This window comes from Falco cherrug, chromosome Z (genome assembly GCF_023634085.1).
Source record: "Falco cherrug isolate bFalChe1 chromosome Z, bFalChe1.pri, whole genome shotgun sequence".
NCBI lineage: Eukaryota > Metazoa > Chordata > Aves > Falconiformes > Falconidae > Falco > Falco cherrug.
This window is the reverse complement of record NC_073720.1, coordinates 53,103,142-53,125,799: the sequence shown is the minus strand read 5'-3', so window position 1 is coordinate 53,125,799 and position 22,658 is coordinate 53,103,142. Positions and strand designations below refer to the sequence as shown.

The 22,658-nt window shown below is 46.4% G+C and overlaps 1 protein-coding gene across 7 annotated transcripts in view; it reads right to left on the bottom strand.

The window, feature by feature from the left end:
• Nucleotides 1-22,658, bottom strand: part of LOC102056638 (PH and SEC7 domain-containing protein 3) — a 140,467-nt gene that overhangs the window by 93,555 nt on the left and 24,254 nt on the right. For all 7 annotated transcript variants that reach the window (XR_008730198.1, XM_027816141.2, XM_055698778.1 and 4 more), the window contains one exon: nt 11,956-12,064. Coding sequence is in view for 6 of the 7 variants with exons in the window: in XM_027816141.2 (XP_027671942.1) it covers nt 11,956-12,064 (109 nt within the window). In the remaining variant the exon portion in view is untranslated. The remainder of the gene's footprint in view (nt 1-11,955; nt 12,065-22,658) is intronic.

Here is a 22,658-nt window from a genome sequence, read left to right as displayed (position 1 = left end):
CTGGCCTGGAGTATAAAAGTGCTTTAAAACAAATAATGCGGGGGCCAGATCAAAACACCTACAATGAAAAATGTCAGGGGTGACAGCCCTGAAACTAGACACCAACTTGCATTTGGACACTTTGCCTCGCTGGAGGTGCATCTCTAGGCGCTGTGTTGCAAACCGATCCCCATCTCCACTCCAAGCAGGCTGGCCACATGCCATTTCTGAGGAGGAAGCCATGTACCTGTGATTAATGATAGGCTGAGTTCAAGGTGAAAGGGAGAATAATTTAATGCAAGCTCAGCACTGCACTAACATGGCTGTCTGTCTGCCAGTGGTTTGTAAAGACAAGCAGCAGCTCACACCAGCCAGCTCACCACCCAGTACATCTAGCTGCAGGGTAAATACTGCACATTGTGCGTGGTGTGGGATCAAAGACACAGACTCAGACCACGCCATACCACAGTCTCTTCTTCCCCAGTAGATTCTCCAGATATCTCCATGCTGATGATTTAACGACTCCATAATAAGACTTCAGTGGGTCAGGTTTCACCTAGATGACTTGGTTGCTGTTGAAGAGAGCCACTGCACAAAGCAAGGCCCTTTTCTCTTTTGCAAGGTCCCAGAGAGTTGAGGAGCATAGATGGCCCTCTCCACTTCTGCATCACCAGCCTGCCTTCATGGCAGTGCTTCCAACACACAGGTGTGGGTGCACAGGGAGAGCCTGAAGAAGAGAGCGAGGTTCCTCTCCCCACGTGAGCAATTTCAGGCAGAGTGCTTTTTCTAAGTGCTGAAGCCCCAGCCAGCCTCCTTTGCACACCATTCAGCCACGCGGTGCTTGGGTGCATCCCAAGCCCAGCCACTTCATGGCACAGGTGCCAGATTGCCATTGGGACACACTTCCACCGGGACAAAGTCACAGACAAGAACAATGCTGAGTGGCTGCAACATCCCTACACCAGCACCAGGACCAGCCCAAGCCAGCAAAAGGGCCCAGCTCCCCACCCCACAGTCCTGGTCTGCTCTAATGCAGCGGCGTTAGCATTTGCTGCTCTCTCAGCATGTGTCCAGAGATGGGATATTTTAAGAGAGAACTGCTGATAGCGAGCCTGTCACTATAGATGCTAAGAGAAACCCTTCTCGGTGGACACAGCTTCACCTATAGCAACCCCCAGCTTGCAGACCTGCAAATGGGAGGTGCCCCAGTTGGGATTGCCCCATGCCCCCATCACTGCAGGGGCAGTGCCTGGTCATGCCACTGTCTGGGCCACCCGCCCTGGCTGCATCCTGATGGAAGGCAACGCATAGTGCCCCAGGAGCTGGGACCCCCCCCATGCCTCCCTCCAACCCACACACCTCCCTCCAACCCACCTCATCAGAAGGAAGCCTGGAGCATCACCCCCCCAGCACCCCCCATGGGGCTGGGATGCGGCCAGCTTGCACCAGAGGCCAAGCCCTGACAAGGACCCACACAGAGACCCTGCCAAGGGGCCAGGCTTGTCTCTGCTAATTGCTATCTTAGCTTGTCAGCTGGCACGAGGGAAACAGAGGCAGCCTTATTTCTGGTGGTAAATGCAAAATGCACTGCTGCCTATCGCCATCTGCCACTGGCAACCACTGATGACAGCAGTAAGTGATCCTGAGCAAGTTTCTGATCTAACTCTCCTCCTGAACTCCATCCCAAGCAAACTTCACCCTCTGGCAAGCCCAGCAGACTCTACAAGAGTTACACGTACAAAGCACCTACACACTTACACAGGCACAGAGGGATGTACAGGAGGACAGAGCGTGCACACAGGTACTCTTCTCTGCCACACTTGCTAGCCATGTTTCACCTGGCCAAGAGAGGAGCACTTTCACACTCAAAACTTACAACCTTTTCTACAATGAAGTACCAGAGCCCTGCTCTGGAAGGACTGCTGCTGCTGCCACACACAAGCACAAGTCAGCGGGACTCTCGCCTTCACGGCATCCTGCAGGAACATCACCTAAGTCACTGCCTGATTACAAAAAAATTCACGTAAGACACCAACACAGCACTCTGTCCCCATTACATTAGGTTCTACCACACACAGGGCTGCCAAGGTCTCCACACCTTCCTGTAAACCACAACCAATTGCCCCCCACTCCCAAAAGGTGCAAAGCCTTTGCCTTTGCTCAGAGAGCTATTTCAGGTACCCGAGCTTACAGGAGCTTGAGCTCTTTAAGGGAAACTCCTCCCTTATTCCCATCCACCACCACAGCATCATGTCTTGCCGCAGCTACTGGCATATCCTGTCCAACCCCATCCCCCAATATGACTGCATTTCAAACAAGGCTAGAAAGGCAACAACAAAATTTAAGGACCGCACTGAAGATGAGCAGGGAAAAAAAATACCCATCACCAAACAAACAAAGGACACACACTCTCAGGTAACACCAATTTCTACTTTGCATTGAAGGTGGCTTCTTTCAACAACGGAAAAAAAAAAAGAATTAAATGGAGAGAGAAAAAGCTAAAGTAGAAAGGGGGTGAGTGGCTAGAAAACTGAGACCGGGCAAATATAACCTAACAGCAGTTGGCAGTCTTTCTGATGACTAGACGTTGAAAGAATTCATGACTTATATCAGGCATAGATATGATATTTCATAGTTAAATAACCATTCCATGTCAAGCAAGCTTGTCTACAGCATAATAAAAGGAAATTCTAGGAAGCAAAACACAAGTTACAAGCATAGACAGACATTTTGTTTACAGGTACATTTTACAAAAGAATGGTGTGAGTGTCTCTCTATATACTATATATATATTATATATATTAGCTAGCTTGAGAAATCAGATATATTTGCTTGAACAGTCTCCTTACTCACAGAGGTTACTGTAGCTCCAGCAGTTACCCATTGGTCAAAGAAATAAAATGCACAGATCATCAGTTTATCTATAGCGATACCAGCTAATTCAATTGCTGCTGTTCCAGTCAACTGGAATCAAAATAGTTTCAAATTTCCTGGCAGCTGCTGCCCTGCACTGCACACAATGATGTAAATGGATGCTTTCTGAGTATTATGAAACTGGTGGGGGAACTGCAGTCTCATTCAGTCTATCGCAGGAGCTAAGAAGTCCACCTTGGCAGCTTGCAGGGGGGAAAAAAATTTTCTCCAGCAAGGCTGCCTGACAGTATGCCAGGGAGACGTCTGTGCTTAGCTGCCGTTTATTGTAACTGCATCCATAAGGGAAGAAATGGGTAGAATGGTGATGCTGAGAGTTGTGTGCTGGTTTCACAGCGCAGGGTGCCTGATGGCTTTTCAGCATGACTGAGCTGGAATGTTTCACAAAGCAGCCCAGTCATCTTGCATTTTATTTCCCTGCAGCTCCTTGCGCCGATAACAAGCAGCACGTGGGTGAACCTGCATGCAGCACCACACCAGTTAAGCTTTCTTGGTATGGGCATTTCTTGCCATTACTTGTAAAAGGCAAATTAGGGCACGTAAAAACAATGCATGCGTTGAGAGGAAACAATCTCTACGTGACAGAGCTTAACAACCAAATCGCAGGGTTTATGGCATTGTATCATTATTGCAGCCTGCCAGAGAGGGGAAGTCACATGTGCCTCCTCCTCCTGCACTCCCTCAATTTATTTCTGTGGTAACTAAAATTATTCTGATTTATAAAGCAGTGCCTGTGCAAACCCAGATGCAACGGCCTCCCCCTGTGAGAGGGGCAGGATGCTGCACAATCACTGGCAGCTTTGCACAGCAGCCCTTTTTCCAAATTACATCATTCTCCGTGCAGTGACAGGTCCTGCCTATTAGCCGAAGCCAGGGGATTAGCATATTGCAAGCACCATGCTTTCGTAACTGGACTGCAAACATGTGCACCAGACTGGGCACAGGGGTTTCTGTAGCTTGCAGCCACTCCAAGTTTCTGCCTGGGGAAGCAGAGCCAGGCCCTCATCCCTGCACAGTTACACCGGCATTATGTAAAACCAGCAAGCTGGTGGAAACGGGAAAGCTGAGTGAAGGGGGCGGTGGGAGTCGAGGGAAGAGGTAGGGGACAGTTGCCTATAAAAGAAGCCCTGGCTAAATGCCTCTGCTGCTTTAGCAAACATGCAGGGAAGGTGGAAAGGACCAGAGATATGGCAGGGCCTACACAGACAAGTGACTGTCGACTGAGATCCGTTACCCCAAAAAGAGACGACTGGAGGGGGTCCCTGCTGCTGTCAGCAGGTTTGACACAGACCCAGTGATGTGCACAGTGTGCGCCTTGCACTCGCCGTGCTTGAACAGCCAGGCAGTGGTGTGGCAGCCAGCAGCTCAGGGTTACCCACAAATTCAGCTGACTGGTTCAGGGAAGAAAACAGTCCGCCTGCAAGGACCCAGGGCTAGTGTGTTGCTCAGGAAATCCTGCACCTGTGGCTTGTTGCACACTGGAAGAGGTTATCAGAGAAGTACTGCTCACGCTGTGTTTGCATAGTTCCCTAAATGGGGGGGGGGGGGGGGGGGGGGCGGGGATCCAACAAGAAGCTGTGTTAGGTGAGTCTTCAGTCTGCCACAGGACAGCCGTGACCACACTAGGCAAATTCGTCACGAATCTCTCCCACTAGCCAAGCTGCAGCGCCTGGAGGCGTGTTGTGGTGTGTGATGCCCAAGCTGTCACAGCTTGAAAATCAGAGGGCGAGAAAAGCTGCTAGGTTAAGAATGTAAATCCTGTCCATTAAAAAAGCGATGACCAAATCAACATATAAAATACTTGTGTCACTGTGTGTCTGAGTGTGTATTTTTTTCACAATTGCAAACCTTCTAACCCTGTTCCTGATGGAAAGCCTTAGGTAAGCAATGCTGTGACTCGGCTGAGTATTTTTTCCCCCACAGACTTTTAACTATTTCCCAGTGGTAGAGAGGGTTTGGGAGCACTTGCATAACCCCAGCTGCATGGAACTAAGTCCTCCAGGGAGCCCCACACCTTTCTCCTGACTGTGGGAAGGATGGCACCTTGCTGCAGCAGCTCACAGGCCTACAGTGAGCTCAGAACAGGACAAAGTCCAAAAATAACATGCAGCACATGCAGGGAGGGTTTGGCATGGGGGATTATCCACTACAAATTGGTGTACTGGCCACAGATGGTCAGTGAGATAGCTCAGTCCCAAGAATCATTACCCTGGAAAGCAAAAGAGTAGAGCAGAACAGCTGCTAGCATGAATGTGAACAGGAGGCAATACAAAGGGAGTATCTGGACTCCTCATCCTATGTCTTACTATATTTAACGTACTTTGCTTCTTTAAAGTCCCACCCCCTGGAGTAATGTGGCTGTGAGAATCTGAAGTTTTGCTTTAAGACTTATGTTTGGAAAAGTCTTAAACCCAAAATTCAAAAGACAGATCCAGAAAGAATCCAAATTTTTCTATCCTTCCACTGTTGTAATTTAGAAAGGAAGCACCTAACAGGCAATTGTCTAAGTTCAGATAAACGAAGTGATAGCAAGAATTACTTCAAAAGCTCCCCAAGAGCCTTCAGCTGAAGGGCCAACTTCAAGTTGCAATTTGCAGCAACGACAAAGACATTACAGCCTCTCTGAATCCACTTGTACTGTTACATATTTAAAATACTGTATTTTTAAAGAAAACCCTCAAAAAGTCCTTCAAATAGAAAGATCTCTTCCAATAAAAAATATATTGCCAGACTCTGAGCAAGCAACAATGACTTAAAAACACCCCACACTAATCTCAGAGATCTCAGAAACAGGATCTTTGCAGCAGCGGCTGAAGAAACGAGGTGCATCCACATGAAGGGATTGTCCTTTACTGCATTTCAGAGTTCAGGACCAATTAGCCAGGCTAAGAGAAAGCTTGCTAAGCAGTCCCCAAAGCAGCCTCACAGCTGGGTGTCAGGTTATGCACCCAGCTAAAGCAAAAACAGGTTGTAGAGGGACATGTGCATCTCCCAGACACCAAGTATTTGCTGCTAAAGGCGCAGCTGGACAGTGCATGGCAACTTTTCAGCAAGCTCACAGTGTGAATGAGATTGCCTTTCTCAGGAAGCTGGACAGAATTAAATAAACAGCGTGGGGGTCTGCAGCAGAAGATACTTGTTAAAGCGGTGAACTGTGAACAGGATAAATACTCGCTGTATCCTGTGTTACGCTTTTTCAGTGTGATCCCAGGCCAGAACTGCATCTACCTACATAATTTTAATTAAATGCCTTCTCCATGTTCATTATCCACCGATCTCCAGCAGCAGGGTAGCATGCATCCTTTCCTTCAGAAAGCTTCAGAGATTAATCGAGACTCTAGCACAATGCAGGGCTTGTGTTGGTGTGCTGCCTATCTCACCAGGTGATGGGGCTGAAGCCAAGGAGAGGAGAGGAGCTCACATGAATTCAGCTCTGCCCCACCATACACACCTATAGTGAGCCAAGTCAGCTGGCTGAGCATCTCCTATTGGGCCCACAAACCTGGATGCATTGTTTTCTGTCTGCCTGATGGAAGGTAAGGGCCCAGCAGCCCCCAGGAAGGTGCTTCTGAACCCTGCCAGCTTCAGCCAAGCTCAGCTTGCACCACGTGTGCTCAGAGCATCTGAAGCAGCCAGACACCACAACGGGGCTGCCAGCATCACCAGGCCCCCAAATACTTGTGTGCTCACGTCAGCACAGCTGTAAGCTTCGGCTGACAGCCCACAGACAGGGAGGTAACTACTGCCTTAACTCCAGCACTTCCTAACTGAGTGCTTTATTCTGCACCTTTAACAAACAATAAACAAACAGCCTATGTTTTAAAGATTATTTGAACTAAAACCTTGACCTTCAAACAACTCTGTTGTTTACCAAGTCAAGGATGTGGTAATCTCCTCTCTGCAGCTGTAGGTTATAATAACTTGAACCATCCAGCTTTCAAGTGCAGGTCAGAAGACATCCAATTTCCTCCTGCAGAGCAAGGGACTTAGCATAATAATACCTCATGCCCCTTTAGTTTTCTTTTCCCTGGGACTGGAAACCCAGACATCCATCACACCACACCTGATGGCTCCAGAGCGTGCCCCAGCTTTGCCCAGCTCTGGGAAGCGGGACTCAGAAATTCAAAGGAAGAGACAGCAAGACAACTACACCTCACACAGCCAAGATGCAGCCCACAGTGCAACCTGTCTCCTTCACCATCATTAATTTTTCCATATACACAGTCAGATGTGCTCTTCTGACAGCACTGCCTCAGAGTATCCAAGCAGTAGTTCAAAATGACCTGGTTTCCATGCTGCGATGAAAGAGGAGCACTCAGCACACCCAGTCAACGTGCTGGTGCCAGAGAGGTAATAACTTCTTAGAGCGCACAAACCCAACTAGTAAAGTACCTTTTAATACAGCACCTCTGGAGACCTAAAATTAAAGATTTAACCTTCTCTTTGCATCATTGCTAACCAGCAACACCAAACAGCAGGGATATCTACAAGAAAATGTATTGATTACACACTACTGTTTAAAAACTCCTATGGGTCTTCAGTCTGTTAGAAAATGCAGTGGGACACTAGAAACAGCAACAAAAAAGCTGATAGAGTCAAGTACCCACAAGAGGATGATGGAATTTCACTTAAGTGTGTGGGGGCACCACAGGTCTGAGCTTCCTGGATTCCAGCCTTGCCTGTGTCCCTGTTAAATGTTGCAGGACATACTCTTAAATGCACATCTGACGTACATATCCTCACAGGCTCTGTCCACCATAATTAAGCAATATGAATGGGAAAATCAGGCTGTCCTTCAACCCTCAATTTTGCACCTTTTCAGGAAAGCAGAGCTCCAGATGAAGATACCAGAGCAGGGAGCCCAGACTTCCAGGATTGCCTGGAGACGGAAGAAGCAAGAGATGAAAACATGACAAAGGGTGTGCATGAAAACGGAAAACAATGCAGTTGAAGCACTGAGCAAGACTACAGTCAGCAATGTGGGCTACTGCGAGAATAATGCAACATGCAAGTGACTGTGATCTAAGGTCTCAGAGCAGTGATCAGGAAAGTGCCACATCCACACAATGCAAGGAGGATGCAGCAGAGCTGGACATGGCATGGCTTGAAGTGACACAGGAAAGCAAGCGAGGCAGAGGAGCAAAGGACAACCTAGTAAATTAGCAATACTAATTTTACAGAAAGTTTAGTGGGGTAAGTACCTTAATTTTATTAAGGCGGTTTAAGTCAGCATCATAGCACCACAAAAAGGCTTTGCTTGCACTAAAAAAGCAGCCGTTGTGTGCTTCCTTTACTCCTGAAACAAGGTGAAGAAATTCTACAGCAAAAGCAATCAGTTCCTTGATTCAGGATCAGGAATGGGTGAGTCACATGGGTTAAATTATGCATTTCATTTTCTTTCCTGTGGCTTTCAGACAGCTCTGGCTCTGTTTGACCACTTGCAGAGGTGATTCAGCACACGTTGACAGAAGTAAACCCTTTTTTTTTTAGAGTTGGCTTTTTGGCATTGTTTTGGGGGTTTTTTGTTACTCAGTTTTTGCTGGCTTGAGCTAGCCAAGAGAACAGATGAGCACAAGAACTAGTACAAGACAATCTGCAGCAGTGTGCGGCTGGGATCATCTCTTTTGGCAGAAGCAAGCTGTTAAAGGAGCTCAGTTGCACAAAACAGCAAGTGACAGGCTTTCCAAAAATCTCTTTGTTTCACCAGGAATTCAAAAACAGGCTTCTGCCAGCAGCTGTTTGGAAAGACCAGATTTGCATAGCAACCCAGGGACTATGTACAGGGTTTTTTTGTGAAGGATGAGATTAAACCCTCTGTCACACAGAAGGGGTGAGTGACTTCTCCTCCTAGAAGCATCAGAGAGAAGACTGTTTATGAGTCTTAAGATGCTATTTTCTTCCTAACAACTGTCTTGGATTTATTTTCTCATGTAGCAGGAATTATGGGGTACCTGGCTTTCATGTTTACTTAAGCAATTATTTTATAGCATCCCTCTCTTTTTTCCCCAAGAAAGCACTTTTTAAGACAAAGTCATGTTGTCAGAGCTGGGGTGTTTTTTTCTTTTTGGTATCTAAATGTATTAACTGAAAATCCATAAAAACTGGTAGTCTGTAGCATGCCCAAGCCTAACGACAAGGCTGCTCAATAGAGATCACTGTTTCAGAGGAGGGTATGTTTCCATATACAACAAGTGTCCTTTATGTCAATGGCACTGAGTTGTCTTGTCCAACACAGCCAAGTTCAGTTTTTAAATAACATTTTCTTTTGCTGGAAGGCAGAAGTCTGGGGTTTTGCCAAGGAAAGTGGCCAGGCAGCACAGGGGCACATGGCTGCATGTCGTACATCTTCCCTGCTCCAGCAGTGGCAAGAAGCAGCTCCATAAGCAGGGATGTGCTGGGAAATGTGTGGCCTCAAGCGCTCCCACGATGCAATGAGAATCCTGAGGCCTGGACCTGCATCTGCTCCAAGTGATGCATCGGCAGGAGGATGGGCAACAGGCAAGAAAGGAGAGGAGCCAGACAAGAGGCATCACACAGTAAAGACAAGAGCACAACAGGTACATCAGGGATCAGAAATATCCCAGATAAAATCAGACTGAGGGCAACAAAGGAGAGAAATGAGGAGGAATTGATTTTTTAATGTGGCAGCTTTATTAGCATTTGAATATCATTGATGAAACACCTCTTCTACAGATACAACTCTTGTTTTTCCCCTCCTCTTACCTGTGAAAATGACCACAAGCTTCAACCTGGGACGTAAAAATCAACAGCAGCTTATCAACAAAGTCTACCATTTCCCATCTAGGCTAGGCAAACAGAAGTGTGTACTACGGTCACCCCCAATTATTCTTCCTTATGAATTTGCTTCTCCAGCGCGAGTATTTTAGTACCCAATTAAAAAATGCATATCCTCAATAGCATCCAGCAGGGCTTCAGTAATACGGTTGTGGCCAAAAGAAAAAGGATAAACTGGGAGGCAGAAGTAATTAAGCAGTTCAGCAGCTTATGTGTTACATTCTCAGTTTCTGAGGCCAGTCCATGGGTGAACTGCTTTGGGTTGGATTAATTAAAATTCAGCTTTACTGCCCATGGCGACAAGCTGTTCTCTTGATCAAGTTTAAACACCAGTACTTTCCTGGCCCTGCCCCCATCACTCATTTGCTTGAAATCTTTCATTCTCTGATCCACAAAAGGCATGTCTTCTTTCTTTTAAAGGCAACCTTAGAAAGCAGCAGCTTTGTTCAGATTTTTTATGGTGGTTTTTCCCTCCCCATCTAACACAGGGAAGGACAGAGAGACTTTCAGGCATAGCTACCTCCCCCCAGAACATCTGTCATATTCAACATAGGTCAAATCAAAGGAAGCCAGGATTTGGTGCACCAAGCCCTGGGTCTGTACTACTGTGCCCTCAGTAGCCCCATCCCCATCCATCTCCAGTTAACAAGCAGTTGAAACCTGCTTGCTTGAAGGAAAAAAAAGTAGAAGGGGCAGCACCACTCTCATTTATCCATTGTGGTCAGGTGTCTTCCTGGAGGAGAAGGATGCATTTGTATGTGACAGCGTGAAGACAGGGTAGGCACAATGTCATGCAGGTTTTGGGTACAATTCACAAATGTTACACGTTAACAACCATTAAATATTTGGAAGCTCTCCCCTGAAGTCACTGCCATTTCACTAATTGTTAGCCCCTAATGGTAGTCTCTCATTAATAAAGGGACAGAAGGAGATTCAGAAACAAGGCAAGCAGCAGCACAGGAAAAACACAGAAAAGTATGCACATAAGCCAATATATGGCTTATTCATTGCCAACCTTTATTTTAGGGCTCAGTGCTAGTCTGCTCATAATACCCATCACATTTGATAATTGTTTTGGTTAGTAATAACAATAGACTCTTGGATTTATTAGACACAGCATACTTTATTTAATGCCAATCTCCGGAAATGTACTAATGCCTGCTGACAGTGTTCTCACACTGTGTCTCTCCAAACAAGAAATGAGGTCATCGTGATTCATGTAATAATCCCATATGCATTTTGTAGCAATTTGGAAAAGTTTTTAAAATTCTTAAACGAAAACATTTCAGTTGTTTTGGGGTTTTTTCCCCTCCGCAATAAGGATTTCCCAAGTGGAAGACCAAACTTTAGGAAATGCAGGCAGAAACTGTTTACTTACTTTCCAGACTTCGGTTCTGCTTTTTACTTTTTCTTTCCTTTTTTTTCCCCCCCTTTCCTTTCCTTACTGAAGTGGAGGAGCCTACACAGCTTGCTTCTGTACACAGTGCTGCCCTTCTCTGGCAAGAAGGGAGTCTTCTTTAATTAAAAGTGGCATTCCAGAAAGTTTGCATTAGAAAGGATCAAGGTGCAAAGAGAACAGCCTTAGGAAACAGTTTTGCAAAGAGGGCACGGATTGTTGGTAGTTACCATGAGGCAAGAAAAATAGGTATAGTAACTACATTTCTTCTCTTGTAAGCCTGGGCTTCGAAAAGGTAGAAAACACCCTGTATTTACAAGAAAAGAACAGAAACAAGACTGACCCTTAGGCATAACATTAGATGCTGCACCTGGATTCAAATAACTAACTACAGAGGACTGAGCAGTTTAGGTAGCACCTCAAGTAACTAAATTAAAATCTTATCTACCTCTAGCTGTAGGAAAAGCAGCATACAGACCACTAAGGGCATTCCTGGAAGGATCTCCAGGCGGAGCTGGCTGTGTTTCAGCATACACAATTGCAAAATGCACGGCTGAAACGACTCCGACTGCAGAGAAGTCTCTCTCCGCCAGCGTGTCTCCAGCACATGAGTCCCCGCTGCCACATCAAGGTGGCCCAGATAAGCCAAACAGAAAGGTGGAGGCACAAGACAGGGAACTGCTGTTATTTTCTGGGGTCAAACCAGCAGGCTCCTTTGGTCAGGTACTTGCACTATAGTCCCAGCCCTCATGGGGTCATTAGGGAGCAGCTTCTGCAAAACTTTGCTGAGTGGCTTAGAAGATATTTTTTAATTTATTTTTTCCCCACACACAATAGTCATAAATAGCACTTACCCATTTCTGAAGGCTTCTCTTCTTCCAAGCCAAATAAAAATTCATATTTAGCCTTGGCAATAGTCTGGGCATGAGCTGATACATCATTATCCCACACAACTGCTTCTGCCTGTAGAGTCAAAATGAAAAAATCTTATCTACCTTTTAGTGAAAACACAGCAGCAGGAATATGAAATCCCCTCAGGTGGCTGTCAGGTAGGATTTACAAACTGTTCATTTAACTCTGTCACCACCAAGACCAACCAGAGCAGATATGGGCCAACTCAGACTACTTTTGAAGAGCTCCCCTCTCTGCCTTCGAACCCAAGCATTTCAGTGTGCTAGATGTGATGCGAGGGCACTCAGCCTCTCACATCTTTAGCAGCGTACCCACTGCGAGGCCAGCAGCACTGGGAAACCATCTCAGCAATACCAGTTAGGGTTTAAAATGTCTAGGGAATAGTTTCATAAATAGCAAATTTGAGTATGGATGTCACAAAAATGGGACCCATGGGAAAACCATAAATGGAGCAGGCTGTTTCTCTGGGAGGAGTCTGGGGCAGAGAAAAGGGCTCCAACAAGGATGATAAAAAATGGGGAAAAGGATAATAAGGTATGCAAACATGTGGTGAGAGCTGTCTGAGGGTCCCAGTTGGGCAGCCCAAGCCTGACCACCACCATCTAGATCAGGACAAGAGTCCAATCTCTTTTTATGACCATACCACCCAAGTGAAACCTGCTGCTGTGGCCAGAAGGCAGGGAAGGGACACAGGGTGGTCCCTCCAACTATCAGGGCAGCAACGGGGAAGACAGATGGACAGACTGAGCATCCCGGTGCCACACAGGCCTGGTGACACCAGCACCTTCCCACTGCTTCCCACTCCTAAAAAGCAGTTTGACACAGTGAAGGTCCAGTTACTCAGAGGAGAGAAAGGCAGCAGGACCAAGATTAAAATTAGTTTTCTGAATAGGTGGGGACAAATCAAACCTTCCAAGATAAAGCACACATCAGCAACAAACTGCAATGCAGAAACTGTCTGCAGTCGGCATTAGGTTTCTTCCCAGTTGGGCAAGACGAAGCCTGTAATTCTGTCTGAAGTGATAGGTGAAATAAATCATTAACTCTATAAATCCTCAGTGACCTTTATATTCATACTCTATGTTAGAGGCAGCCAATTGTTAGGGCATAGCAAGTTATTGCATGGTTCACATTGGCAAAGGCCTTAGCTTACAAACATACTTCTTAAAAAAAAGAAGCCAGATGGAACATTCTGCCCCCCAGGACAATAATAACTGTTATACACTTCCAACAAATACCTTAGGGTAAGCATCAGCTACAAACAGAAATTCAAAGTACAGGAGACACATAATTCACAGCAACACATGATCAAGGCTCTTTAATCAGAGATATATGGAATCACAGATCCATATGTTCCTCCAAGGCCAGCTCTCCAACAATTCCATTTTTCTTCCAAGAGTATATTGACAAATAACTATTTTGCCCCACGTCCTAGAACTGTTTTGCTTCAGATTTTCCTGGCCTTTTACCCCAATTTTCTCCCCATCTTCCTGCACTGTGCCAGTTCTGCAGGATTTAGTCCAAACACCTCTGTAATAAGTGGGCAGTAGATCTTATGCAGGGGTCTTGGATATATTTATTTACCATTCAATGGTCCAGCTACTCATCACTAGGGCTCTGACAGGTACTTTGATGGACCTCCTAACACTAGGCTACCAAATACTTTGGGAAAAATGTGATGAAACAGATGAAAAGCTTTCTAGCACAAGGATGACTGACTACCACAAGCATGATGAAATGAGCTTGGAAGAAGCCACCGTGTCACCCATGCTTTTACAGGGCTGCATGTATTCGCAGGCAGCCAGGCAGGAAGGGCTAGAAAAGGAGCAGCTGGACCCAGAGCACACAGGGGGCAGCTCTTGGTCTGCAATAGCCTGGGCAGGAGTAGCTTACAGAGCCAAAAATTCAGCCTACCCAGATGGATGCAAAGGGATGGGATGGCTATACAACTAACTGGTGCCAAATCCCACTCACAGATGAATGAAATGGAAAGTAAAACAGACAAAGCAGTCCAGTTCCTGAACAGTCAGGAATTTCTCATCTACACACCTCTGGAACAGAGCATGTCTATCCCTCAGCTCTGCTCTTGGAGGATTCACAGACGTCTGCTGCACTGAGCTTCCCCGACAGCAACATCTTCCAAGGGTCTGTATTTGCCTGTACATTACCGTAAAGCAATGAAAAAGAGCACCCTCTGTGTCATCCAATTACAGGCAGAAATTAATGGTTAGATTAATGGGTTTTCAGTGTACAGGGCAGCATTTGTTAGAGTTAGGTGCCTAAGCAGAGACTGCAAGAGCTTTGTCTTGGCATCTGAAAGGGGTAACTTGATTTTCAGAAGTGCTCACCACCACTGATGAGAATTACAGATACTGGCTTGTGCATGGGAAAAGTTAAACCTAACATCTATTTACACTGTCAGAGCACCATAAGGATGTATCAAGGTACAGCACTTCTGAGCCTCCAGATCCAGGCTTAAAGAAAAGTTTAAGGTACTTCACCCAAACAAGAGATATCAAGAAGAGGAAACAAGGAGGGAGGGAGAATGAGAATGCTATGAAGCTAGAGCTGGCTTTTAAGATTACTTTACTGTTGTCCTTCCTCGGGGTGGGGGGGGGTGGGGGGGGGATGAACAAAACCAGAAAACAAACAAACCAACCAGAAAATTGAGAGAGAACAAGTCCTCTCCTTTTCTTCTTTCAATCTGCCACTCACCCAAACTTTGCAGAAGTCATCATGCCCCAAAAACGGGAGCCAAGAGAAAGGCTGGACAAATGGTCATGGCACTTTCCAAGATGCATTAGCAAGTATTAAATACAAGCAAGATTGGAAGGAATATAAAATTCCTGCTTAAGCCTTCTCCCTCAGCTCAAGGGCAAAGAAATCTGCATCCGGGTCAACTCATTTCATAATTGCTTCCCTCAGAGGGCTTTAACCACCAGCTTTGATGCATCTGGTGTTTGTCACTGCTGGAGAGGCTGATGCTTGCTCGGAGCATCAATCCCCTTAAATCATCCCAATTGTACATACATTTCTCACGAGCCACATACGCACTGTTTTTCAGTCCGACTGCACTCTGGGCATAGCAGCAGCCAGTTCCTGCCCATTCGTTCACCACTCTTGCAGTGCTTTCTTCCTGTTTGAACATGTTTGATGAAGCCTACTTCTCTTGCTCGGGAGCTGGGGAGGCTGCATTTACCTCTTGGGTGATTTTTGTGTAACATTTGTGAGGCTGTGTTAGCCTGGACATGGCAGGCTTCACCCCTCAGACCTCCTGCCAACACAGTGGACCAGTTTCTGTTGACCTCGCACAAGGCATTGGCATGGGTCAACAGAGGTCCCACCTCACTGGGCTTTTGTCCCTTGTTGGGGCAGCAGAGATTGTTTAGGACATGCCCACAGCACTCGTGGTAGTCTCCAGCCTGCATGGGAAGCGAAGCTGCTGCGTCCATGCCTCCTCTGCACTGAACTGAACAGCAGTGGGATGCTAAGACCTCAGGGGATCCCACACTTTCAGCAGGAGCTGCCAAGGACAGGTGAGTCAGCCCCGCATGAAGCATGCAGGCTGTCCCTGCTCTGCTCCGCTCTGCTGGCTAAACACCCAGCTGGAGCACGGCATCAGCAGCTGCAAGGAGAAACCTCGCCACAGCTTACCCAGGAGATGGCTTTAGGCAGGCCCCTGGTGAGAGCCGGCTGCTGCCCTTCCTGAAGCACAGTGTCTCTGCATGAATTTGATCTCAGCTCCACCTATGAGCTCCCCTCAAACTGCCCCCCAAAAATCCCAGTGGTTTTTAGATAGGCACAGTGAGTCATCCAAGCCTGAAGAAAATGCTTCTCTTTTCTCCATGGATGGAAAGCACCGAAGCATCCTCTTTTGAATTTAGCTGAGGTTCTGGCTGGGGCCTTTTTTGGGACAGACTGTTTTCTCCTTGGGGCTTTTTTTTTTTTTTTCTAAAGTACCAACATCCCAGAGAGCATTAATATGTGGTATCAAAGACATCTCAAAGTCTTGTTATCTCACAGCCATTTGCAGTTGAGCCAACAGGAGAGCTAGGCTCCACCTCTGTGGGTCTCAGTGGAAGGAGGTGACATTGTCCATGGCTGCTGGGACAAGGAATGGGTCAGTCTGAGCACAAAGAACTGGCATGAACCCATGGCTCCTGAACCATTCACACTTAGGGTCATGTCTTTCCTTTGAAAACATCTAATAAGGAGGAAGTGTACAAAGGGACAGATGATCAACTGGCAAATGTCAGTCTGGAGTTTCTCAGACCCCCTGAGAGGCCAGATGCTGCTAGATTTGAGTCCTTGCAGGAGCCCTGGGAAAATGGTACTTGGGGGAAAAAGCAGAATGGGATGGGTGCCCAAGCTTGAGCCTTCAGGGAGCAAGGGTCAGCTGAAATGCTGGACAGCAGGAGACCAGTCATGCTAAAAGGAAATCAGCAGGAAGGGGTCTAAGGACCTTTCACAAAGGGCTGCAAGCCATGACAGAGAGGTCAAAGCCTCCTCAGGGGGACTCCTGAAAACTTTCTTATTAAAACCCAGCCACTTTACTCCCAGAACGAATTTATTACTCCAGTTCTTCTAGGCTTACTGGAAGACATGTAGAGAACTGGCTAGCTGGGGTGAGGGTCTCCACAGCTAAGCCATACCATGAGGCACCCTCAGGCAGCCCCAGTTTTGCACACTTTTGTCTGTGCAGAGCTGCCTTTCCCAGAGCTGACGACCTTCCCGTCGGCCACGTGGCTGATGGGTACCAGCAGGTGACAGGCCGTGCACCGTCAGCGCAGTGCTTTCAGGTGGTTTCACAGAGCTCACGGGGTGATGCTGCAGCAGCTGCAATAGAGCTGTCAGCACTGCTACAAGGAAGCAGGGAAAAGTCTCTGCAGGATGCCTGTAAAGTGCAGCCCACTATGGAGGACTTCACAGCCACACCTAGACCATCTCTAATCCCAGGCTGTGCTTGTTCCATTCTTATTACTTCACCAACATCTCTAGCTGCAAAAAAGCCAAATGACCCTCAGCAGCCCATCATATACCCTGATACAGTGAGTATCTGCACTCAGGAGGAATTTAAACATCTACCTTCACGGTCTTTGCACCATGCCCATTTCTCCCCAAGACTGACAGAAATACAGTATCTGATAATGGAGCTAGCTTAAAGAAAAAAAAAAAAAAAACACAAAAAAACCCCAACAAAAGCAGGAATGATGGACAGACGGTTACCACAGATTTACAGCTTTCTCCGGCAAGTTCCCAGCAGAGCAAAATGACCAGGTGAATCAAGCTGCAACGCCATGGCCAAGTCTCTGTGGAATCACACATTAAGAGCTCTGTCTCTGCTGTCATGGATGGACAACCTGCCCAACAGCCAGGCACTAGTGGTCAGCTCTTGTTTTTAAGCACTGTTATCACTCCTGTGGGGGCATGAGCTTTGCAAACCTCACTGCTTTTGACAGGTCATAGCAATTGTTCTGAGAAGACTATTTCTGTTGAGCTTTTCTTAAGTAACCACCCTAAGTAACAGGATGAAATGCAGCAAGCTGAACTTGCTAGCAGGTGAAACCTAGTGCACTGACAGCACACAGAGCAGAGAGAGTGCTGGTGCTCACAAAAAGACCACTACCAAAATTTGTTGGTTTTACTTCCATGTGACTACACCATGTTTGTGTTCTCCTCACACACACACCCACACACACTAGTATACATGTTTGCAACTCTTCAAATTAAAGCATTAGTAAAATAGATTTAAGACCTAAAAGAACTGGAGTTTTGCATGGCTAAATCTCAGCCAGAGCTGCCAAAAGTTAATGCTAAGCAAAGGTTTTGCAAGAGAAGAAATCGCAGTTTGGGTTTTAAACTATCCTGATTTGTAACTATCCTGATTTGTAACTATCAGGAGCTGCAGGGAGATGTGCAGACAGCCAGAATGTGAGGGAGGAAAAAAAGGGCTTGTGTGAGGGCGTTGCCTATAGCTGTTGTCCAGCTGAGGAGTTTGGCTTATGGAACGGGATATAACCAAGTCAGCCAGGACTTTCCAGCTGAAGGAAAGAGGCAGCTGAAGGAAAGAAGCAGCTGAGAGACACGTGGCAGAGATGCATGCAGTCACAAGGGGTTTGAAAAAGACCAAGAGCAGTCAGTAATTCACCACCTCTTTTAATACAACAGCCAGAAGACATCAAAAGAAGGTATTAGGAGTCAGCATCACACCCCAACAGGAGATGGTCCATTGCACAGTTCATAGTCAAAGCCACAGACCTTCCTGAAAAAGTGTCATGGAAACTAAAATCCTACAGGAGCTGAAGAGGAGCGTGAACAAGCTCAAGGGATACAAATCCACAACATTGGTAGAAATCACATCCTTCTCATGAATCTCCAAGCTGAACTCTTCCCAGGCATCTCTTGACATCTGTGACCACATACATGCTCCTGAGCTATAATGACCTTGGGTCCAAGCCAGTGCAACCTGCGCACTGGGCTTTGCCCTGAACCCACCAGACCTGGGGCTCAGCACGGTCTAGCCAGTTCCACTGCTCAGTCCTCACCACAACGCACCCCACACCTTCACCCCAGGGGTTCACCAAAAGGCACCGAGGCACTGCCGGTGTGCCGCGCCACTCCCATGCTGCGGGATGTGTTTACCCGGAGCAGCCACCCAGGAAGCGTCAGGCTGGAGAGGGTAAAACTGAAAGGTGCAGACAGCATCGGGGCTGCTCTCCCTGCTCAAAGGCAGACTTCACAAAAGTTCAGTGTCTGATGAGAGGCTCAATTCAGCAATGAAGCAAAAGAGTCACTGCTTAGAAAAAGGCATGGGAACAGTGACAAAAAAGGGATGCCTTAGTAGCAGTATCAAGCAGTTGCAGGTAAAATTTGCTTTCCATCTGGTTGTCTTGTTTTACACCCGCAGCTGAGTATTTCTGCCCTTAAAGAAATGTTTGCTGTGTTGTTTGGTTGAAGTTGTTAGGGAGCAGTCAGCTGTTACACTGAATTAAATGCTTTTTATTATGCAAAGGCTGACACTGTCTGAGCTGTAACAGTGTGAATGTGAACAGCATATTAATCCAAAGTCTGTATGACTACACTTTGCCATTAAAGGTCACTCAGCATTTTGTATTTGCCAAGTCAGTGATTTTTGATGTATGCTGTAAGGACCTCTAGATGTCTATGCATTATTTTTAAGGTATGTGCAAGAATCAAAGCAAATTCATTGAGAGGTGGACTTAGCTTACTGCATGAACACACGTTCTTAGATATAAAATGTAAAAAATTGTAAAAGAGACCCAAAACTTTTAATAAAGCCATAGTGCGAGTATTTTTCCTGAGTTATGTCAAACAGTGTCGGGATGGGGCCTGATTTAAGAAAAACTGCACAAAGACAACATCTTTTATTCAGAGAAATCAGTGGCACACGTACTAGACATCTTACATTTACCTTTTTTTGTTCAATCTGTTCAAGTATATTTAGCAAACTGACAGACTGTTTCTCTGCAGCAGGTAGCATACTTTCATCATCTTTAGGCATCTCCGAGAGCAGAACAATGTTTAGACAGGTTACAGGTCTGCCCTACATGGATTTCAACTCCATGGAAGCTAAAATTTGAATATGCCTAAGTGCCTCATGAGTTTACCAGAAGTTACCTCTGCATCTTTAAGCAACTAAATTCTTTCCAAAACCCAAGCCAACATCTGCTGAGCCTTGAGGACTTGCAGGGGTTCCACATGTGCTATACATTCTCTATGTCTGGCTAAATAAGCACTGTCTCTTTGGATGGAGGTAAAGAAGGACAGGATATCAGGAAAGCTCATCTTCCTTTTTCAAATCAGTATTATGAACATGGCTTAAGATAATACCCCAAAGTATTAAAATCTTCTATGGACCTCGACTTCAGGCAATAGTAAAAAAACAAACACCACATCCCAAACCGAAGCCACTCTACACCAGAGCAACAGGAAGAATTTACATTTGCAAAGGTGTAAAAACCTGCATTTCCTCTCTGGCAAGGGCAAAGTGTTGAGCTACAACACAGCAACGGAGTATGTGCAAAAAGGGTATGTATCTCCCGCTAACTTAGACATAGCTCACTGACCCTGTGTGACTATTTCGTATCATGTATTAAAATTAATTTTACAGCTTTCACCTAAATTGTTCTTTCTGAGTCTCAACTAGATTTAACAGAAGTTTTTCAGCTCAGAAATTTGACTGAAGTTTCATCTTCTCCCTGGCACAATTGCGGCAGAAGCTGGAAGTGACACCAACAAATTCCATGTAAGCCTCCTGCTGTGCAAGCACTAGGGAACTGAAAAGATGTTTTTGCAAGAGCAGACTGCTTGCTTGCTAAAAAAAGTGCAAGTTAAGGAGTACCAGCAGCAACATCCCTGGGCAGCCGTGGCCCCATGGTCAGGAGCCACTAGGCAGTTTCAGCCATGGCAGGAAAGCAGAAGACACCAAAGGTGATATATTCCCAAAAAAGCACCACAATGTAGGTCAGCTGGCTCTAGTGTCCCACTGGTAAGCAGACATATATATAAAACATACATACATATATATGTATGTATATTATATATATTTATGCCGTATATATAAAAAACTTACACAGAGATAATTCCTTCTTCCTCATTACGCCACAGTGAGTCCACAGATGAGAAAGCTGATGAAAACCAGAACTCACTGGTACTATAATTCATTTTCTTCTAAGAAAAGGGTTTTCCTGGTAAGGGTTCTCCCGTTAACACTGAAATGCAGCCATATCCCAGGCTTAAGTGCATCTTGCCATCATCCTTGGCATTCGTTCAGCCTGGGAGATGTGGCTATTACCCCAATGACACTTCCTACTGTAAAAAAATAATGAGTACACTTTGGAGAAAAGCCACCTCTTCCACTGTGCTATTTTACACTGAGAAAGCAAGCCTCATTCATCACTTCTGCAAAAAGGCAGCTTGCACTGTATAATCTGTGCCATTTGGATTGTTTTCTTACCACTCTTAAACTACTGTATCACAGACTGAAGATGATGCCCTCTTGTTCAGACCTTCTACCAGGTGTCAAAAAAATTGCTGTGACTGTGACACGAAGCCCTCAGCAAGTATGACAGTGACCGGTGTGCTTCTGCCTTGGCAGCCCATCCTCAAAAGCCAGTTCCAGTGTGGTCTTCTTAGGCTTACTCCAGCAGTTGCAGCACTGAAAATCTTGTGTACAGTTCGCAGAGCCAGCCACAGCAAACACTACATGCTTTCAGCAGCCAGAGCTGCTGAAGTGTTCAGTGGAGGTGGAAACACATAGCTCCCACTCTGACTGACAGCTTGAATCCTGTGCGCCGGCAAGTTTGTTTGCTTACAGCATCCAGGAAGTACAGTCAATTCTGGAGCAATTCAGGCTTCAAGGGCTAGATAATACTTGTGCTCCTCTAACTCCTGTTTCAACCCTGCAGCAACCTAGCCCGCACCCAGAGGGCTAGCCCTCACCCAACCCTGCTTTTAAGCCCCATCCACAACCGGCCTTGCTCATCTCTATAATGCAGAGAATAAATGCTTGGATACATTAGCATCCCAGGAGCCTGTGGTCTCCAACAGGAGCTGGCACAACAGCAAGAGGCATCTCAGAGAAGAAGGGGCTGTGCTCAGAAAAAACATCTGGAAACATCCTGCAGACACATACTTCAAACAGTGCCATTCCCGAAAGGAACAGAGGACACCTACAGCCAGATTTAAAGTGTCAGGCAGACACTCAGAGCTGGTCTCAAAGACCTTTTTCATCCCATGGAAGCATACAATTTGTACCCCCTCACAACCTCATCTCAGTGCAAACAGAAAAAAAGGACTGGAAACAGCCTCTGTCACCATGGGTGCTGGAGGACAGGAATTCCTTCAGAAAGACATTCAGACGTTTAAGACACAAATTGCTCAAGACCTAAACTTGTCCACCTGCAGCCCCACTTCTCTGCATGATGACAATCCAGAGGAGCTCTCTATCGCATATACACCCTCTCAGCCAAACTTCCAAAGGGAAGGACACACACACAGCTTTACAACCCACCGAGATGTGACAAACCCCTCAGGGCACAGAGCGGGTCTGGGTGGGAGAGCCAGACTGAAATCCCTGCTCCGCCAGAAGCTGTGAGGCTACAAGGAAACACCCCTTCAAGTAGAATGGGTGGCATGTGTTGCCGAGCTTGGCAACATCACTCCCACCTCTTCTGGCTGAGCCCACAAACCTTCTACCAACCAACTCTACCAGCTGCTGCACCCTGGGGATCCCCAGCACCCACGTCGCAGAGTTGAGGTGGAGCAGGATACTCTGGGTGGTGGCTGACTGCCCCAGCCTTTGAGTTTTGGCAGCAGCTCACGGGTTTGCCTGGCCTCAGCTGGAGCACAGCAGCTTGGCAGATGGCTCTTCAGTACCTCCAGTACCACCTAAACCTTACTTTCCAGACACTACCCCCTCCCTCCCTTCCTTGGGCTTCCTTCCCTAAGCTGCTACATTGTGCTACCTCTTAAGTTATCTTTAAACCAGCACCCAGCAGTACCCCAGGCTCTTGTTCTCCCTCAGGGCCTTTGCAACTAAACAGAGGAACTCAAAAAAGAAACACATGCAATGCCTCACAAAAAAATCAGGTCTCCAGCCCATCTCTCCACGGAGCAGGGATCA